Genomic DNA, 22,404 nt, shown 5'->3' with positions numbered 1-22,404 from the left:
CCCCACATTTACTACTAAAGCATAGACTTGTATGCGGAGACTCAGCAGTCAGAGCTGAGATCTCTGCACAGAAAAAGATGAAGCAGAACCTCCACACACACAGGCTTGTGAATACTATTTTGTATTACTACAAAATGCGGTCTTGCCTATAGGCCCCTTTCCCTACCTGGTTATAACAGTATAAGCAATATGATTGCCTTTCAAAATAGAGTATATAAGGTAGCATACATAAATAAATAAATGAAAAGAATTGCTGTTATTTGCAGTTGTCACATACAAAGTAGGGGTGGGAGGGGAATGTTTCATTCCACCTGCGTAATTGGAGGTATTTGACTATTCCGCATTACTCTTGTAACGTGGAGTACAGGCCAAATTCTGCCAATCGCCGCATGGATTACTTTTTTCCCCCACGAGACTCCAGAAATGCAAATGAGATTTGGCATCCCCTATCTCCATTTTCTAATGCGCAAGGATGTGGGCAATCATGGTCAGAGGACTGCTTTTTGAGTAGATTTTCAGTTGCTCTAGTTGATTTTCTAATTGAGTAGCAGCAAAATCATCATGAATGGCCGCAAGCTCTTGCACACCGCACTACTAGAGGTACATTGTAGCCAAGCAGTGCAAAGTGTATTTTACAGTCTTTGGCAGCCCTCCATAGAATCTCATGGTGTTTTTATGTAACTCTGTGGAATTCTGCAGAGTGAAACTCCCCAAGTTCCGCCCACCCCTAGTACAAAGGACACGAGAGATTAAAACCTAGTTAAGCAAAACACATCCAATTTCCACACAAAGGCATTTTCAAAAAACAGTCAGGGTACCCATGCAGCCCTCCCAGGATCCCCAGGTCCTATTATAAAAAGAAGACTGTAAGTCCCCAAATTCACAGAAACAACCTAGAATAGGACAGCTAGGCACACATGAATCTGGGAAATAGACAGGTGTGCCCTAGCTTTGCGATCAAGTATTATTTGTTCATAATTTTTCTTGCCACCTGTGCAATACTGAGAAGAAAAAAACATTCAAAATGAGATATTGAAAATTTTCCATCCAAACAATAAGATAAACTTGCCCTAGAATATCTGAAAATGAGGCGGAAAAGGGGGCTGCTAATAACAGCAAAATGGAAAGCAATTGCGACCATTGAAAACCGCCACGTGATCTCTATGAAAGGCAAAAGGTATGGAGTAACCTATTAGCATTTAGGTCTGCAACACAAAAAGTTCAAAACATATGTTTTCATGGATAATTTATATCTCACTATGAGTAATTCAATGAAATGAGAAAAATAATTATCTGATTAATATATTTTCATGTTTCTTCCAGCTGTCATGCAAAGCCTAGCTCGAAAAAATGAATGGCCTTTGGACAAAATGCACCTAACGGTGGACGTTACTAAGAAGTACAAGGAGGAGTTTGCACAACCAGCTAGAGAAGGCGCATACATCTATGGCCTGCACATGGAAGGTACATTAAGTTAAATGTCTGATTCACACAGACAGATCGTTAGTAAATGAACTACTTTGCACTTCTTTGATCTACTCAGTTAATCACTATGATTACTATGTTAGTGAGAGCTGTAGTGATGTGACTGCAATGAAATGTGTCCCAGTCAGCACGTGTGATTTGTCTCTGAAGAAAGATAAGCTGCAGGTTCTTCTGGAATAATCCACGAGCAACATTTACAGAAATAAGATAGCTATGTTCATTACACTTATGACATCACATAAGGAATCTTTTCACATATATCCATATTAGTTTAATTGTACCAAAGCCGCCTGCACAGTAGAATTCACTTTTGAAACGACATACATTTATTGGCCCCTTTTCTGTGAGTTACTATACTTAGTAGGTGTCTCTAACCAGTCTATCACAGAGCTAGCAGTAGCTCCCAGAGTTCTTTAGAGTAGCTGGCAGCCTTGGCTCCATTTTTAAAAATGCAGAGGGTTACATTTTTCTTTTAAAGTTAATGGAAGGCTGTGTTTACTTTATATTATTATCATGAGGCTGCAGATGGCAGGGCCTGATAATGAGCAGTACTCAGTTAGATATATGGGGCAGGTGGATGCACAGAGGTGAAGAACCGAAGCACTGAGATATTGAACACTTAAATAAAAGTCCATGTTGACTCATTATTGGAGTGCAGAACAAAATGTTTCTGAATGCTTTTAAATGGAAGAAAATCAAAATGAAAAGTTGCCTTAATGATTAACTGTGCATTTAAATGTTCTCTCATTTCAAAGTGTCGAATTTGCAAGCAGCAGGCCTTTTGCTCCAAGTGGCCAGGAGACATTGTGCCATATTTTGTCATAGGACTCTTACCATGGGGTAAGACTGCTGAGTTTAGGGCAGCAGCACAACCGCATGTGGGTGACTGAGTCAGTCCCACACCGACTGGGAGCTGTCAGCCTGACCTCATCGGCTAGCTAGCAGCACCTTACCCAAACCTATAAAGTATAGGTAATTTGTGGCAGCCTAAAAACATGTCACTCTGACTTGTCAGGGAAGTTGTGTAGGAACAGATCATACACCGTTCTCTCAGTTGCACAAAGTCTCATACATGCGAAGGCAGACAAAGAGATGCAGGATAAATTCTATGATATAAGGGATGAGCTGCAATTATTAGGAAAATGAAACATAATACAGTGATCATTGTGACCATTAGAGCGAAACATATAAACAGACCCAACATCCTGACATAATCATGAGTCTAAGAATTCCTACCTGCACTTTTAGCATCTTACATGAGAGCATAGCAGTGTTAGCCCTTCTACCCGTGCTAGTCTATGGAAGGAGCCCCGGACCCCATACCTGGAAAAAGGCAAGGGTCTGCCTGTTAATCTGCTGGCAGTCCTCCCACTTGGCTTGGAAGACAAGGCCAAGATCAGCAAAGCTGTCAATGAAGTGGTGTGCAGCGTAAAATGGCTGGCTAGAATGTCCCCTTTACCATTCTTCAGCCTGTGTGAAGTTCATATAACAATACATGTTGTGCTCTGAGAACAGGCCTGACCTGATAATATGTCTAAGGTTAGAAGGTTGACTTTGTAACTCTTGGACCGGCATGCCCAGTAAACTATTGTGTATAAATATGACAGCCTTGAACAGGGACCGAGGGAAATGCATGCAAGGGACAGATAAATGTGGAACATGAGCAAGCATGTTTTCAAGAAAAACAGACGATAAAACAAAATGTGAAAAGCAATGTATGCTAAAATGTAATAGAATGGATAAAAGCAAATAAAATGTGTTTGTTTTTTAAAGGCACAGACTATGGGCCTAACAGCTACAATATGGGTGCCCAATCTAGGCGCTAAAAGGACCCCACAAAAATCTCTAACTAAAGAATAGTCATTCTTTTTTAAATGGGAGAAATTTAAACCGAAGAAACCTTTTTCCATTAAACATGCAGGCCCTCATTACAACCCTGGCGGTCGGTGATAAAGAGGCGGTAATATCGCCAACTTGTCGGCGGTAACATAAATGGAATTATGACCACGGCGGAAACTACTCAGACAGACAGCCACTTTAACACACCGACCACCACGGCGGTAGCAACAAGCACAACGGCGGTAACCGCCAACAGCCAGGCGGAAGACAATGTACCGCCCACTGCACTATGACCAGCCTATTCACCACCTTTTCTGGGGCGGTACCAATGACATCAAAAGCATGGCAGAAACAGAACACAGAAGTCAAAGGACTCACCTCTGGAGACACAGAGAACAACCACAACGCCATGGAGCCAGAGTTCCACATATTTCTCATGCTTGTCTACCTTTTCCTGCATTCCGAACACCAACGCTGGTGAAGACGACCACAGTGAGTACTGCCCCCTAGCACACAAGGGAGTGGGGAGGAAAAAGAGAGTGACACACACACGCAACACCCCCACCCCCAACACCATACACACAACCAGATGCAGTAACATTACATATCCACCCTGTACCCCTCAGGAATAATGCAAGGACAAAATGATTGGAAGAAAGTGAATGTAATACGATTGAAGAACATAAATAAGTGCATTAAATTACAAACGTATATTCATATTTACAAATGGTGGGACACTGCCCAGTCCTCAATGTCCGTGGGCCACAGGGCCACAACACATAGGCTAAGGCCCCACCTCACTCCTGCATCAACACGGATAGAACACTGCAGGGGCATCAGGTCGAAAATACACAGGCACCTCAGGGGGATGGGGAATGGGGGGCACCTCAGCCGGAAGATGGTACAACACCATTGGTCCTGGAGAGGGCTACATGCCCTGCACAATGTCCTGGGGAGCGCAAGGCCAAAGTCTCTCAAGTGGGTGGTTTTCCTACTGTTTGGTCCTGGGGAGTGCAAAGCCACAGTCTCCCAGGTGGGTGGTTTGCCCACTGCTTGGTCCTGGGGAGTGCAGAGCCACAGTCTTTCTAGTGAGTGGCTTTTCCACTGGTTCTGGAGGGGACATTGTGCCCAGTGTGCTTCATCCTTGGAAGGATGGAGTGAGTGGATGGCTTCTCCACTGGTTCTGGAAGGGGATTGTGCCCAGTGTGCTTCATCCTAGGAAGGATGCGGGGAGTGGATGGCTTCTTCCACTGGTTCTGGAGGGGGCATTGTGCCCAGTGTGCTTCATCCTTGGAAGGATGGGGTGAGTGTATGGCTTCTTCACTGGTTCTGGAGGGGGCACTGTGCCCACTGTGCTTCATCCTGAGAAGGATGTGGTGAGTGGATGGCTTCTTCCACTGATTCTGAGGGGGCATTGTGTCCAGTGTGCTTGATCCTGGGAAGGATGCAGTGAGTGGATGGCTTCTTCCACTGGTTCTGGAGGGGGCATTGTGCCCTGTGATGCAGATCTTGGGGAGTGCAAGGTCACAGTCCCTCACCTGGGTGTCAGACCCACTGGATTTGCAAGGGTCCAGGACGCACAACAGCCCATGGAGCCAGGACTACACACTGTCCATCTGCAGTGACGGCTGCTCAGTGGTGGCAGTGGCAGGGCTGGTGTTGGTGCTCGCAGTGGTGGGGGAGGCTGCAGCCCATCCCCTGCAGCCTCCAACGGCTGCCCACTCGGGCTGCTGCTGCTGGCGGTGGTGCTGGTAGCGGTGCTGGCAGTGGTGGGGGGAGGCTCCAGGCCATCCCCTGCAGCCTCAGATGGCTGCCCACTGGGGCTGCTGCAGCAGGCAGTGGTGCTGGTGGCGGTGCTAGTGGCGGTGGTGCTGGTGCTGGTGGCAGTGCTGGCAGTGGTAGGGGAGGCTCCAGCCCATCCCCTGCAGCCTCAGATGGCTGAACCACCATGGTTGGTTGTGGGGGCTCCGAATGAGTCCCAGCACCAGGCCTCCTGTCCTTCCTGCCTGCTGTGTAGGCCCCTTGCCCTTCCTGTCATCAGCTGGGGATTGCCCCTTGCCCACCACACCTGCAGCTGGTGGTGCCACCTTGCCCTTCCTAGTCGCAGCTGATGGTGCTTCCTTGCCCTTCCTTGATGCACCTGGTGCAGGCACCCTGTCAGTGTTGCTGCCTGGTGCCCGGGGTCTTCTCCCACCTGCAGTAGCTCTTGACACTACTGTGCCCCTGGACTGGGTGGCTGAGGTGCTTGCCTGGGTTTTCTTCACCCTGGCCTGACGTCACGGACGTGGGGGGGAGGGGTAGGGAAGAAGTCAATGGTGGAGAGGAAAAGAATCTTAGGGACATTGGGGCGGGGTGAGGGTGAAGGTTTGGTAGTGGAGGAAGAAGATGTGGTTGTAGGAGGTATCTGTCTGCTGTTTTTGGGTGCAGGTGCATGGGCTGGATACTGTTGTGAGGTGGATGGCTGTTGGGTGTCTGAGTGCTTGCATTTGGGTACCTTGGGATGAGGGGCACAGACACAGTGGGAGAGGACACAGGGGACGTGTGCATGGAAGTGGGGGTGGTGACTGCCAGTGAGGGGCATGCAGTGATAGGCGTGATGGTGGTAGTGGATGAGGATGTAGTGCATGCAGGTGTGAGTGAGACAACAAGGAGGAGGGGGACACAGTGGAGGCAGTGGATGTTGGTGTGTCTGCATCTGGATGGTGTTGGTGTGAGTGCCTGTGTGATGATGTGTGGTGCTTGTGTTTGCCTGAACCACTCCTGTGTGTTGTCCTGGGTGCATGCTGGTCTGCATGTGTGCTTGGGATAGGTTGGGGTTGAGGGGAATGGGATTGGGAAGAGGAGGTTGGAGGGGGCAGGCTAGAAACAGGAACAATGGCTGCCATCAGGGAGGAGGCCAGAGCCTGGATCCATCTCTGCTGGGCCGCTATGCCAGAGTGAATGCCCTCCAGGAATGAATTTTTTGTTGCAAATGGGCTGCCAGCCCCTGGATGGCATTCACAATGGTTGACTCACCAAAAGAGATGGATCGCAGGAGGTCAATAGCCTCCTCACTCAGGGCAGCAGGGCTAACTAGGGCAGGGCCTGAGGTGCCTGGGGCGAAGGAGATGCCCACCTCCCTGGGTGAGCGGGCACAGGAAACATGCTAAGGGGCTGCTGGGAGGGCAGTGCTGGTACAGGGGTGGCGGCTGTACCTGTAGTTGTGGTGGGCACAGAAGTGTCCGCCACCACTAGGAAGCTTCCATCGGAGGAGGTATCACTGTTAGAACTGTCCCCTCCTGTCTCCATCGTGGTGCTCCCCTCACCCTCCGGCCCACTGGTGCCCTCACTGTCGGTGGATTCGGCCTCCTGGGCCCCGTGGGATGCAGCTCTCTCCGTCGCCGGTGCCTCTGCTCCTCCGCCAGATGATGATAATGCACATAAGAACAGGGTGACAAAACAAAAAGGGGGGAACGAGACAAAGGATACCCTTGGTCAATGGCGGCAACAACACCACTGTTGGCATACACAACACACTCACACACAGGGCAATGCACTACCAGTCACAATGCTAGTCACCAGCCCATGGACAGGGATACCTAACCCCAATTGCAGCATACCTGAGACCCACAGACCCCTGCCCAGTAGTGAAGCGATACTAGCTTGTTTGGAGGAGGTTGACCTGTGCATCACTGGAAGTAATGTTGAATTAGTATAGTTCTGTTGTCCACATCCTCTTCCTCTGCCTCCTCTGCGTCACTGTCCACAGGCTCCACTGCTGTCACACGACCATCCCCAGGCTCATCCTCCTGCAGAAAAGGCACCTGGAGTCTCAAGGCCAGGTTGTGCAACATGCAACATGCAATGATGATCTGGCACACCTTCTTGGGTGAGTAGTACAGGGATCCACCTGTCAGATGGAGGCACCAGAATCTGGCCTTGAGACTCCAGGTGAATGATGTTGGGGATAGGCCCCAGTGCATAGAAGTCAGCTTTCACTGTGGCTAAATCCTCCACCTGGAGGAAAACGATGTAGCTGCGCATGTGTTTCATCAGGGCAGACAACGCTCTGTTCAGCACGTTTCAGAACATAGTGAATGCCATCCAGGGTCTAGCAGGGCATTTGCGACAAACAAATGCATACCTAAAGGGCATTCCCCCTGGCGTGGCGGCCCAACAGAGAGCATTCCAGGCTCTAACCAACTCCCTGATGGCAGCCATTGTCCCTGTCTCCAGCCTCCCCCTCCAACTTCCTCTACCCAGTCCCAATCCCCTCAACCCCAGCCTATCCTAAGAACACCTTCACACCTGCATGCACCCAAACTCTACACACAGAAGTGGCTCAGGCAAACACAAGCACCACACTTTATCCCACAGGCACTCATGCAAGCACCATCCAGATGCAGATACACCAACATCCACTGCCTCCACTGTGTCCCCCCTCCTCCTCCTCGTCCACCTCCCTCCCAGTTGCGTCTCCACTCACACCTGCATGCACTACATCCTCATCCACTACCTTCATCACCAGCACACCTATCACAACACGCCCCTCACTGGCAGTCACCACCCCCACATCCATGCACACGTCCCTGTGTCCTTCCCCACTGTGTCTGTGACTCCTCCTCCCAAAGTACACAAATGCAAGCACACAGACACCCAACAGCCATTCACCTCACAACAGCATCCAGCCCATGCACCTGCACCCAAACACACCAGACTGACACCTCATACCACCACTCCCTCTTCCTCCACTCCCAAACCTTCACCCTCTTCCAGCCCCACTGTCCGTAAAAGGTTTTTCCTCACCACCCTTGACCTCTTCCCTGCCCCTCCCCCCTGTCCTTCACTTCGGGCCAGGGTGGGCAGAACCCAGGCCAGCACCTCATGCACCCATTCCATGGCACTGTCGCTACTGCAGGTGTGAGAGGCTCCAAGGAGGCACCTGTCACCACAGCCAGTGTGCCTGCACCACCTGCCAAGGGCAAGAATGGGACACCAGCCAGCAAGGGGAAGGAGGCACCACCAGCCATCAAGGGCAGGAAGGGAACACCAGCTGGCAGAAGCAAGGAGGCACCACCATCTGCCAAGAGCAGGAAGGGGACAACAGCTGCCAAGGCCAATGTAAAGGGAACAGACGCGGCAGGCAGGATGGATCTGGTGCCTGGGGCTGGAGCAGCATCTGGGCAAACAACATCAGCCATGGCACTTCAGCCGTCTGAGGCTGCAGGGGAAGGGCTGGAGCCTCCCCCCAGTACTGGCAGCACCGCCACCTGCACCACTGCCAGCAGCAGCAGCCCCAGTGGGCAGCTGTCCGAGGCTGCAGGGGAAGGGCTGGAGCCTCCCCCCACCGCCGGCAGCACCGCCACCTGCACCGCCGGCAGCACTGCCACCTGTACTGCCAGCAGCACCACTGCCAGCAGCAGCAGCCCCAGTGGGCAACCGTCCGAGGCTACAGGGGAAGGGCTGGGGCCTCCCCCCACCACTGACAGCACCGCCACCTACAGCGCAACTGCTATCCACTGAGCAGCCATCACCGCCGGCGAGCAGTGTGTAGTCATGCTTACATGGGCTGTAGTGTGTCCAGGCCCATGCAGCACCTGTAGGTGTGACACCCATGTGAGAGACTGTGACCTTGCAGCATCCAGGATCAGCATCACAGGGCACAAAGCCCCCTCTAGAACCAGTGAAAGAAGGCATCCACTCACCCCCTCCTTGGCAGGATGAAGCACAGACAGCCACTCACCCCCTCCTTGGCAGGATGAAGCACACTGGGCCCAAAGCCTCCTCCAGAACCAGTGGAAGAAGGCATCCACTCACCCCCTCCTTGGCAGGATGAAGCATAGTGGGCACAAAGCCCCCTCCACAACCAGTGGAAGAAGGCATCCACTCACCCCCTCCTTGGCAGGATGAAGCAGAGTGGATACAAAGCCCCCTGCAGAACCAGTGGATGAAGGCCTCCACTCACACCCTCTTTGGCAGGATGAAGCACACTGGGCACAAAGGCCCCTTCAGAACCAGTGAGCAAACCACCCACTTGAGAGACTGTGGCTTCGCACTCGCCAGGACCAAGCGATGGGCAAACCACCCACTTGAGAGACTGTGGCTTTGCACTCACCAGGACTAGGCAGTGGGCAAACCACCCACTAGAGAGACTGTGGCTTTGCACTCCCCAGGACCAAGCAGTGGGCATACCACCCACTTGAGAGACTGTAGCTTTGAACTCCCCAGGAACAAGCAGTGGGCAAACCACCCACTTGAGAGACTGTGACTTTGCACTCCCCAGGACCAAGCAGTGGGCAGACCACCCACTGGAGAGACTGTGGCCTTCCACTTCCCAGGACCAAGGAGTGGGCTAACCACCCACTAAAGAGACTGTGGCTTTGCACGCCCCAGGACATCACAGAGGGCATGTAGCCCCCTCCAGGATTAGTGACGTTGTACCATCTTCTGGCTGAGGTGCCCCCATTCCCACCCCCCTGAGGTGCCTGTCTGTTTTCGACCTGATGCCCCAGCAGTTTTCTCTCCGTATTGAGGCAGGAGTCAAGTGTGGCCTTGGCCTATGTGTTGTGGCCCTGTGGGCCACAGACATTTTGGAGTGGGCATTGTCCCTCTATCTGTATATATTGTACATACTGTTTATTGCTTTGAGAACGTGCTTATCTAAATTTTTAATATTACACTCGCTTTAATCAATTCCTTTTGTCCTTGCGTTACTCCTGAGGGGTACGGGGTAAATATGTTATGTTACTGCATCTGCTTGTGTGTATGGTTTTGGGGGTGGGGGTGTTGCATGTGTGTGTCACTCTCTTTTTCCTCCCCCCCTTCCTTGTGTGATAGGTGGGGTACTCACCTTGGTCGTCTTCGCCGCGGTTTGTGTTCCTGGTGTAGGAGGAGGTAAACCAACATTGGAAATATTTGCAGTTCGGGCTCCATGGCGTCTTGGTTCTTCCTTGTGTGTCGAGAGGTGAGTTGTTTCCCTTCTGTGCACTGTTTCCGCCATGCTTTTGATGGCGTTGGTACCACCTCAGAAAAAGTGGCGGATTGCTGTGTCATAATAGTGTGGGCAGTACATTGTCTTCCGCCTGGCTGTTACCTCCGCAATATTTGTTGCTACCGCTGTGGCGGTTGAAGTTTTAAAGTGGGTGTATGTGTTGGTGGTTTCCGCTGTGGTTATAATTCCACTTTTCTGTCGCCGGCCTGTTGGCGGTATTACCGCCGCTTTATCACCGACCACCAGGGTTGTAATGAGGGCCTTAGTCTGGTGCCTGGGTCCATTTTCTGTCCCAGTCCGACCCTGCCTTGGCAGCCAGAGCCTCATCCAATTTTAATGTGTGGAATTCTATCCAGTAAAATATGTTTCACTGTTCCTCCAGCCTGGAAAATTGGAAGCCGGAACAGTGGGCCATTCACGAGCAGGTGGACCGGTATCCCACCTGGAGATACTGTTCTGCGTGCCTCATAATGAGGCTTTGTATGTTTTGAGAATTAACTCACTGAAGAAGATTCATTTGAACTTGAAGTTATTAATGTAAGGACATATTTTATATTAAAGTTGAAAGCCTTTATACCCCTCCACCTCTGTTCTCCCTGACCCAGTGAATCACCCATTCTCTTACTGATTATTTTTGCAGTCTTCGCTCTTCTACTGATTTAGATGTACTAGGTCTCTTGCATGCACCATTGTGTGCGTGTCCCCTCTGCATCCTTCCCATGATACACACTCTTTCACGAAAAAACTTAAATAAAAAGATTTTTGATGAGGTAACTGAGGCGAGTTGACATTTTAGGTGGTTAATTGAGATTGGTTGAAAATTGCCAGGTCTCTGTCTCCATTAAAAAAAACGGAGTCCTTCAACTTATAGGTTCATACCACTGTGCAGCTTACCCATTCGTGCACTATCTGGGATATCCACACACATACCTGTCTAGATAACTGCCTGATCCATGTTCGAAACACCAACTGCCACTGTTCAGTCTTCAGACCATTTTGGACACCTGCCACAACCTTTCCATTCATTTTATAGGGCAGGACAAACCTAAAACGAATATATGAGGGGACTAATTGGCATAGGCATAGACGTCACACAAAGTATTGCCACAAAAAGTGTCCTCACAATTTTATCACACCTGTCATATTATTGAGAATAGGTTTATCTAATTGTAAAATATGATGTAACATCTTTGATTCATGTATGAGATGTGAAGGTAAAGACGCATAAAGGTGCATATTCATTTAGAAAGCACACATTTATTCTATTTAGCTGTGTGTGAATGTAAACAAAGTTTTAGGTAAAAATGAGTTTACATAAACAGAGTAAACCATATGTTTAAAAATATTTAATAATTTGCATGGCATGACACATTTTGCAAGCATTCATACCTAGATGAAACAGTATTGAAACAAGTTTCCCAATCTAAGATCTATGTCCTCTTGGGCTCTCACATAAAGGCCCATATTTTTTTGCGCCGCGTTTGCGTCATTCTTTGACGCAAAAGCGGTGCTAACTTACAAAATACAATTGTGTTTTGTAAGTTAGTGACGCTTTTGCGCCAAAAAGTGACGTAAACGCTGCACAAAAAAAGTATAAATATGGCCCAAAGTGTCTTACCTACAACATCATTAAGTTATAAAATTTTACATCAGTTTGTTTCTGACTGTCACTGTATTGCTTGCACAGTTTGCATGGAATCAAATAAACTTTGACTTCCTAAAATGAAGGCAATACTGAAGGGGAGTTTGCTCGTCATTTGCACCTTGATGGGACTTTAATCCACTGTTGGCAGATTGAACAGGTGAAGGCAGATGCTAACAAAACAGGCATATTGTTTGGTGCCACTGCAGTTGGAATAATCCACATGGAGTCTGGTCACTTGGTGGCTAACCGATTGTTGAAACATACTCATTGGAATGGCATAAAAACTTTGGGCCATATTTATGAAGGCCCAAGTGCCACCTTGCGCCACATGGGCATCACTTTTTTTATGCTAATGTGGCATAGTAGCGCAGTGCATGCATTGTGCCACTTTGTAAACCCTTGTGCCACATTATGCCTGCACCAGGCATAATGTATGCAAGGGGGGGTGTTCCGGTGTTAGGAAGCCCAGAAAAATGGCACAGTGGAATCTATAAGATTCCACTGTGCCATTTTAAGAATATTTTTTAACGCCTGCCTAAGACAGGCGTGAAAAGGAGTCTCCACTTGTTTTGAATGGGCCTCCTTTCACTTTACAGGATTAGCGTCAAAATATTTTCCGCTAATCCTTCAAAGTGCCAAACTAGCGTCAAAATTTCTGATGCTAGTTCACTAATGTGCGCCATGGTGTGCAGTACCATAAATACGGCGCACACATGGTGCTTGTAGGGGTGTGAGGAAAAGTGCCTGATACACCACTTTTTTGTAAATTTGGTTCTGTATTCTTAAGGAGAGAAATGCACCTTCCCTGGACTCTGGTGGGTGAGTAGAATGGTAGCAAAGGAAGTTACATGTTAGAAGAGAGTGTGCTTTTGCCGAGGACCTAAGGCGGATTTCCAGCCCCACACTTGGCCAAATGAACTTTGCGCTTTGCCCTACCAGGGAATGCTCCCCATCTAAGAGGGGTTGCCTCAACTTGGCTTCCAACTATTATGAGAGGAGTACATGTCAAACGAACACTGAATTACCCTTATAAGTAGAAAATAAGTTGCAGGTGCTAGCAGATGAAATAATATCCTCCATTGGCATGTATTGCATAGTTCTAGATATCACTTGTAAGACATTTGTGCAGTGTGTGCCCCAGTGCACGTGTAGATGGGTGTGCTACAGGTGACTGAATGATTTAATTCCTCAGACTATTCCTTTCCATGGTTCCAGTTGTTAAAAAGATGAGAAAAAATATGGTCAAAGACTAAAACCATTTTAAACACCATCAAGCTTTAAACAACACAGAAGAATAATGACCCATTGAGTCGGCTGATTTATAAATGTTGATTTAACACAGTGGAAAGCACCAATAAAAAGTTAGTTTAGTAGCGGTTTAGCTACATAAGGAGTTGCAGGGAAATGTGTTATCAACCAAAGAATGCAAATATCAATTTAGGATTCATATACAAACTGCAAAACGTGGGTAATCCTCTTCTTTACCTCTCTACTTGCCTAGGGAGCAAGCTTTCTCACCTTTGAAGGAGATCAGCTACTCTTTAAGCAGCCTCTTTAGGCTGTCTCACCTGTTACCTGCACTGTGATCTACAAAAGGGACTGTACAGACGCCTGAGAGAGAGATGTAACCAATCCTGGAGGCGCTGGGTGTTTCCCAGCTGCAAACTTAGAGATGCAAGTATGTGGCTACCTTCTCAGATATTGAAGGGCGGCCTCCATGCAATTTGGACCCATGGAACACCACACTCACCCTAAGTGCTGAGGCCCTCTTTGGATCTGTGGACCGCAATGGAATTTACGTGCGTGTGAACTTTCAAATAAAAAACACCCAAAACCCACTCAACCTCACCAATAAATGCAATCGACCCACCATTTCATTTGAATGTGTATCCATTTGTCCCAGTCAGTCCTTCCATCAATCTGGCCACTCAACCACATTCATCCATCTCTCATCTATAGAGACCCAACCTCACTCATCTGTGCATCCATTGACCAAATCACCCAACCATCCATCTAACTTCACCCCTCTGACTATCCACCATTACATGTGTCCAGTGAAGCAACGCCCATCCACCTGTTCACCCAATCACCCAACTATTCACCAACCCAAATTCCTGCCCACTTCTTTCACCTTAAACAAATCTTCATTCATCGCTAAGTGTAGGGTTAGCTGCTGCACACAATTGAATATTGTTCAAAATCATCTTTTGATTATTTAAAATCGTTAACTTTTTAATCCTTTAACTACATTGCAAAATATTTTGCCTACTGGTGCTATAGTTCTTACAATCCTAACTTAAGCCCTGTTTTCAGCTATATGCCGCCTTTAAAGTGTAACCTTATGCTCAGTGCTTAATTTGCAAATAAAAACGTGCCAGTGCCCAAAGCTCTCCTCTGAAACACGTGGCTGCTGCAATTAAATGTGCGAGCACGGAATACTGAGGCAGCGTAATCCTGAAGCCATCTCGTCAATCAATTACAGCCTCTCCCTGTCCCTTCAGCTCACTCTTGCAACTTTCTGCTTTCCCCCATTGTGACTCTTTTTCGTTTTTCTCTTCCTCCATCTTTACAGTGTGTGTCTTTTGCTCGTGGTAAATGCTTGAGGCAGAAAAAATAAGCGCCGTCCCTCAAAAATAAGTGCTGGTGCTCCGCACCGGAAACAAGCACAAATTAAGCATTGCCTATGCTTTCTGTTGAGAAAGTGAACCCAAAAGGGTTTCATGAATGGATGGGCAAAGCATTCTTTTCATCGGTAATCAGCATTCTTAATGCTTTATACCCAATTACACACCAGCCAGTGTGACTAAATCTTTTCCCAGTGCATTATGAGCCTATATGTTAGCCTTGGGTAGACTGAACATATTGTATCCTCCTTACTGAGCTACAGCCTTCCAAATGAAAAGAACACTTTGGCAACCCTTGCCTGAGTGTGTGCCAAAATAATTTCTTCAAAACCTTCTAAAGAGGATCAAAATATCAGTTACTTCTGTATCGCACTCACCTGTGATAAGCCTATATAGAGGCATGGAAATGGCCTTATAAAAAAAATAGTCCAACGTTTTGATGTGTTGGTTCTCACTTGTAATTACATTCTGTGTGAAGCTATTTGACCCATGCCCCCCAACTTAAGTCTTGTATGTATGCTAAAAAACTGCAATATATATGAATGAATGACTAGGGCAAATGTTGGCACTAAACTGATTGAGGTCACTCTGGTCTACACAAGTCTTACCAGAAGCTGAAGCAGACAATTTGAATGGGTAGCCGCATAAACATTCGAAAGGGAATACTCATAATCTAGTATGAGGTATTTGATCAGGCTTTCCGGTCTCCTGAGCCTCTTGTAAATGTGAGAACTGCCAATATAATCTGCACACTTCTACACATCCGTCCTGTAAACTGTGTGCATGTCTAAATTTGCTACCCCACACCATGTGCTGTAATTTTGAAATCTTTTGCCAGGAGTTGATATTGAAGCACCCCATAAACTCTGAACTAAGATCACTAAACCTCTGTCTAAAACGGTGTTCTTGGTAGCCTTTTGTGAACTGAACGGAAGGTACTGTTGTAGGAGGCTGACCTGGTTTGTAGTGGCTACCCTAGGTACTTACACCTTACAACTTATACCTTATATATTTACCCATGGTTCTAATAATGTAGTGTATGTACATATATGTGTGTGTATTCATGTGTGTTTGTATGTGTGTTTGTATGTGTGTGTGTATGTGTGCATGTATATACATATATGTATGTATGTATGTGTCTATGTTGTTTCTGTGCTTGGCATGTTCATGGGTCATTGCATGGCTCCTGGGTGGGTTGTTATACTAGATATCTATAAATCCCTGCTCTAATCTTATCACACTTATCTACCCATCATCATATGTCATGTCTCTATCAACCTATCCTCCATTCCCTCTCTGACTCATCCCAAATCCTTTCTACTACTTTCATCTCCTAAATAACTCTGCCTAAGCTCTTCCCTCCGCTTCCACATCTAACTCACCAAACCTCACTCTACTACCATGACCTCCCACACAACCCTACTAAATTCTCCCTCATTTATCTCACCCTGCTACTATGCTCTCCCTAGCCCTTCCACACTCTTCCCTCCTCCATCCCCCTTTACTCATCCCAACCAAGCCTTTGGGTTGAGTAAATGAGGGATATACTCCCAATTAACACTTCTGGATTTCTTTCCTCCTCTACCCCTCCATTACTCCAGTCAATCTAACTAACAAACTCTCATATCCGCGGCTCAAATTAACTCATAGTAATACTAAAACTGTACTCATATTTCCTGATACTAATCCATCACTAATTCTTGTTGGGTTCCAGAGTAGCATGCTACTCACCGAAAAGCGCTTCGATGCCTCGTCGGGGGTAGTAAGCGCTATATAAATACTATTACAATACAATACAATACAATTAGCGCATTTCTTTTACTGACAAGAACCAGTAAGATAGTGTGGGCTAAGAATGTACCTCGACGTACAAGTTTCAGATTTATTTAAAATCCAACATTGGTCTGCACTTTTATAGAGCACTGACAGATTGTGTCCTCACTTCCAAAGATTACATATGAATCTTGAATGGGGTCTGTTGGACTTTTGCTTATGCAGGGTCATCCCCAGTCTTTTTGCCTCCTGCCTCCTATTTTTTTCTGACCTGTTGCTGTTGGCTTTTCAACTCTGAGCAATTTACCACTGCTAACCAGTGCTAAACTGCATATGCTCTCCGTGTAAATTGTATGTAATTGGTTTATCCATGATTGGCATATTTGATTTACTAGTAAGTCCCTAGTAAGGTGCACTAGAGGTGCCAGGGCCTGTAAATCAAATGCTACTAGTGGGCCTGCAGCACTGGTTGTGCCACCCACATAAGTAGCTCTGTAATCATGTCTCAGACCTGCCACTGCAGTCTCTGTGTGTGTATTTTTACACTATAAATTCGACTTGGTAAGTGTACCCACTTGCCAGGCCTAAACCTTCCGTTTTCTTACATGTAAGGCACCCCTAAGGTAGGCCCTAGGTAGCCCCAAGGGCAGGGTGCAGTGTATGGATAAGGTAGAACATATAGTAATGTGGTTTATATGTCCTGACAGTGAAATACTGCCAACTTTGTTTTTCACTGTTGCAAGGCCTGTCTCTCTCATAGGATAACATGGGGGCTACCTTCAAATATGATTAAAGTGTAGATTCCCCTAGAGAGTAGATGGACATGTGGAGTTTGGGGTCCCTGAACTCACAATTTAAAAAAACATCTTTTTAGTAAAGTTGATTTTAAGATTGTGCGTTTGAAAATGCCACTTTTAGAAAATGAGCATTTTCTTGCTTAAACCATTCTGTGACTCTGCCGTTTTTGTGGATTCCCTGTCTGGGTCAGTTTGACAGTTGGGTTGTTCTTCACCTCGCACTAGACAGTGACACAAAGGGGGCTGGGGTGTAACCTGCATTTCCTGATTAGCCATCTCTGCTAGGAGGGAGGGGTGGAGTGGTCACTCTCATCTGAGGTGACTGTGCCTGCCTCTGACAATGCCGGCTCCGACCCCCTGGTGTGTGTCTGAGACCTTGCCTGGGCAAGGCAGGATTTCACAAGTAGGTGTGAGTCCCCTTTGAAGAAAGGTGACTTGAAAGACTAAAATGGGTATAAGAAGGGCACCCAAACCTGCCTGTGACTGTGCTTTGTGGAGCTTTCCTGCAGTGCTGCTTCTGCCAGAGTAAGAGGGCAAAGACTGGACTTTGTGTGCCTTCCATCTTGTGAAGAAATCTCCAAGGGCTTGATTTAGAGCTTGCCTCCTGTTGTTTGAAGTCTCAGGGACAGCAAAGACTTCTCTCTGCCAGCACCTGGAGTCTCTGGAGAGACTCTTGCTCTGACAAGTTGTGCCCTATCCAGTCCCTGGGCCCTTGAAAGGAAAGCTGATGGAAATCCAAGGAAATCGACTTCGGACGACTCCGGACCGACGCCGCTGCTGAATCCGGTGACGCCGCCTGCACCCGACGCAGTGACCTTCGCTGGAACGCAGCGCTCTTCGCAGGCCCGACGCCGCTGCAGCCCAGCTGAAGTCCGCGACTCCGTGGAAGTCGCTGCACCACGTCATGACCGACGCCGCTCGAAGTGCACAGATTCAACGTTCCGCACAGACGCCGCAATCCTCGACTTCGCGCATCGGCTTGTTTTCACTCTTCACCAAAGGTACTGTACTTGGGGGTCTACACAACTCCGTGTCCGGCGCAGCTGGTGTCGGCTTGTTGGGAACGACTCCGTCACGACGCCGTGTTAACATCTCATCGAAACATTTTTGTTTCTAAGCGCTATTTTTGAGTTTAATCTTTAAAAATTCATAACTTGACTTGTGTATGTTGGATTTTTGTTGTTTTGGTCTTGTTTTGTTTAGATAAATATTTCCTATTTTTCTAAACCGGTGTTTTTGTAGTGTTTTCATTAAGTTACTGTGTGTGTTGGTACAAATACTTTACTCCTAGCACTCTGAGGTTAAGCCTACTGCTCTGCCAAGCTACCAAGGGGGTAAGCAGGGGTTAGCTGAGGGTGATTCTCTTTTACCCTGATTAGAGTGAGGGTCCTTGCTTGAACAGGGGGTAACCTGACTGTCAACCAAAGACCCCATTTCTAACAGGGTCCCTCTCAGTGCCATTTCTTGGAATTTACTTTGGGTACAAATATATTGCTTCATCTTCTGGGATCGTAAATGCAGGTGTCACATACAAAGATGAGGGCTGAGAAGCAAAGGTGTACATCGATGAACATAAGAAAAAGTCATGGCCCTCCCATAAGTCCTGCTTCAATTCCAACTTGCAGCTGAGGAGTCAAACTCGATCGTGCTCCATAGGCCATTCCTGCGAAATGTCAACTTCACACTCAAAGTCCTTTGGTAAATTCACATCAAAGACAATTTGCAAACACTAAAAAGTGACAAGGGCATCAACCCTTCCCACTCTGATCTAAAGAAAAGGCGCAAGGGTGTCAAGATGTCAGCTGGTCTTCATCTAGGTCCTCGGTGGCATAGCAGATCCACCAACTGATTTCAGTGTGCCATGAGTTTCCTGGGTCTTCTGGGTCATCTGTGGCAACAGATCGAAACCTTTAAAGAGGCCATGCTGCAGGTTTTTATGTACTTCTGGTTCCCGCTGGCATGCCTCTGGGCCCCAAGGAACACTGGGACCTCCTGTTGGGTTACCTCAGACAGACTGTATCCTCGATGCTATCTGACCCCTTTGAACCCACTCCAGGCCCCAAACAACTCTAATACAGACACCCACTTGAACTCCAAGACTTCTGCCAGGCCTTTCCTCATCAACATTGGTAATGACACCAACAGGAGTAGAAGAGGATCCTGTGGTGATCGTCTTGTCGGACACTGAACCAACTTCAGCCTGATGTCGACTGATTTCATGATTTCATACTGAGATTATAAAAGCACAAGGGTTTGTCATACGGACTGACTCTTACAAAGTCCCTCTATCAGGGCACCAGTAGAGGCTCCATCATCTTTTTGGCTCTGACTCTGAACAACGTACATCCCAAGATGGATATTATGATGGTGAGGAGAGGGACGGCTTTCTTCTTCATCACTTTACGGATTACAACTTTTACATGGACTTTCAAGAGTCCAGTAGGCTTAATACTTCCTTTTAAATAAGGTTTGACTCGCCACCTGGACTACAAAACAGAAGTGCGTGCTTCATTTGCAAAAGTAGCCCGACAGGTGGCTAAGGCCTTGGATTCGCAGCTGCCTTCAGTCGAGACAAAATGAAAAAAAAATATTAAATCAACTTTATTTAAAGTTTTAAACCCCCAGGTGAGTTATTCACCATAGAGAACAAAGAAAACCCTACACACAGTTGATCTGGAATGGGTCACCAACATGTTACAACCAGTGACATGAATTGTGTTTATACTGAGGTTACAGCACTGCAGCCCTCTGCAAAGAAAATCAGTAGCACCACACTCCCCATCCCCATATATTGCAGCAATTGTCCTCCTCAATAATCCACAGCCATGGTGCGTTCCTCCATCAGACACACCAACTCAGGTACTCCTCTGTCGTATTTGAAACAGGTTTGAAAAGGAGTCTATATTTTGTCATATCTGGGCACGGTGTCCACTAGGAGTGCTGTGAGCCATTCCATTGCCTTGATATTCACTATTTTAGTCCACCTTATACACCATTCTTATGGCGCATACTTCATGCATTCAAACATTCATGCTGTGTTCACCGTGCACATGTCAAAGCCACATTCTGTCCGCCAATAGTTTAAGAATGTTGTAAACTTCGAAGCAAAACAATGATGAAATACGTAAAGACAGAATGATGGTGCAGACACTGCATGGAAAAATTGAAACCCTGAGGAAGCTCATAGTAATTAAGCAAATCGTGTTGGCTGTGAGTATGTTTCAGGAAAAAAAAAGAATTTGAAGAATAATAAAGGAAACACTTTGTTTAAAAAGAAGATGTGTTGAGACATCTGAAGTAGTGATTCTTTTTTTTAATATTATGGACTAATTATTGAGTGTTGCCTCCACTGTTGAGCCAGTAGACAAATCCGCCGGGGGATTCCTCTCCTCCTTATGTTTTTTACCAGGCAGGCCTGGGCTTCCCAAAATTGAACCAGGGTCGTCCATTCAATGTACCACACACACACACACACTCAGGCACACTCAGTGTACATTCATAGCACACTTTCTGATTAGCACTAAATACCTTTATGCACATGCCTTCATCACACACACTCAATCTGCTTGCATTGTTCAGTACTGACGCTTTTCTACCTTTAACCAGAGTGTGGTATTTCAAAACACATGCACTGCCAGCACAGACTCACTATGTGTGTGCTGCATAACTCTTCACCCTTTGTGTATTGTACATCCGCTGATATATAGGCCCAGTACATGTAATAATCACACATGCACTGCACATTTCTCATCCATCCTTGTACTGTACCCTTCTCAGGCACATATACAACTAATGCAATGTCACTACTCCCATGCAGCACAGCACTCCACAACTTACCTTATGTGGGCCAAGGGCGAGTAAAGCACACAACAGAACTTTTTAAAAGGTAAGTGAGCCTCTAGGCCTCACTCCAGTCACACAGGGTAAAAAGGTCCTGTTTAGTACTACTAATCACTACACGGCATACTGCCACCACCACGCTGTGCTGCTTAACTCCTGGTGAAGGTGGTAGATTTCCCCTAATATCAGGGTAGCGCTTTGGGGACCCTCCCAGTCCAACAAGGCCACAGTCATTGAGGTAGGCCTGTGTCATGGCACACATGCATGATCCATGTTCGCCTATGACCAAATGAAACAAAAATCAGCATTAGGGAGCCAGATAACAGTTGCGCACTCAAGGAATGGGTACACATATTTATCATACAGAGAACCTCCGTCCTAACAATCACAATATTGATAGCCTCGATATTCAGTAGTACAATCGTTGTGAGGGTATTATTGTTAGTGCAGACCTGTCCCACGTGACCGTTCACATACTTGTTACACTGTCTGAGGTGATAGTGCCATCCCATGAAATCACACTTTTAGCCAGAAATCTTAAATGTACAAGTCAAAGGTTTGAGTGAGATGATCGCCACATTTAATGGGCACTGTTGAATTAATTTGTGAATTTTTATCTTTGCAGGTGCTAGATGGGATTTCCAAAGTGGACACATTGCAGAAGCTCGTCTAAAGGTTTCAACACCAACGATGCCTGTAATTTTTGTAAGAGCAATTCCCAATGATAGACAGGACACAAGAAATATTTACGAGTGTCCAGTGTATAAAACAAAGCTAAGAGGGTCGACATACGTGTGGGCATTTCCATTAAAAACCAAGGAAAGACCAGCGAAATGGATTATTGCTGGTGTTGCATTACTGTTGAGTGTTTGAGTACCTAAAACAAGTAATACTACTTAGTTTCCTCTACAAGATCATTAGTGTATTTCTTTGAAGATTGGCGTGATTTGGTCCTTAAAAATAAATACAATAACTGATTAAAAAAAGTTTATTTGTTCAGTGTAAAATCTTTGATAATGGCAATAAATTAACTTTGTCCCACCCGACCCAACTGTTTTGCAGTTAGCCTCCTGGCGACCTCTTATCATTTGAAGAAACTTCGCCCAGTTTTGCCTTCATTCTTTCTGTATTTCTCAGCAATAATTAGGGCCAGACTTGGTTATTCGAATTCGTAATATTGTGCCTCTCACACGTCTTAAAATGAAAATAAAGTGTTTTAAAAAAATGCTTGTTGCAAATGTATTTAAATCAGGCTACTGGTTACCGCTGCTTCCTTGTTTTTCATCTGTAATGTTCTTCTATACCAGCAACACTACCTTCCAGTACTAAGCAGAATCTCCTTCGAAATACTTTGTATCAAGTACAAATGTCTTTATGGTGAAGCTTCTAACTTTTTGAGGGGTACAATCTGCAAATAACTACTTGTTCTCT

At 46.7% G+C, this 22,404-nt stretch overlaps 1 protein-coding gene across 1 annotated transcript in view; it reads left to right on the top strand.

Annotated features, from left to right (window-relative positions):
• Positions 1–22,190, top strand: part of LOC138283610 (dynein axonemal heavy chain 11-like) — a 2,790,563-nt gene extending 2,768,373 nt beyond the window's left edge. The window contains exons 86-87 of the mRNA XM_069221547.1: positions 1,324–1,464; positions 21,599–22,190. Coding sequence (XP_069077648.1) covers positions 1,324–1,464; positions 21,599–21,846 — 389 coding nt within the window. The 3' untranslated portion in view covers positions 21,847–22,190. The remainder of the gene's footprint in view (positions 1–1,323; positions 1,465–21,598) is intronic.
• Positions 22,191–22,404: the final 214 nt, after the last annotated feature.

The sequence above is a fragment of the Pleurodeles waltl genome, chromosome 3_1 (assembly GCF_031143425.1).
Source record: "Pleurodeles waltl isolate 20211129_DDA chromosome 3_1, aPleWal1.hap1.20221129, whole genome shotgun sequence".
Classification (NCBI taxonomy): domain Eukaryota; kingdom Metazoa; phylum Chordata; class Amphibia; order Caudata; family Salamandridae; genus Pleurodeles; species Pleurodeles waltl.
This window is presented reverse-complemented; position numbering and strand designations above follow the sequence as displayed.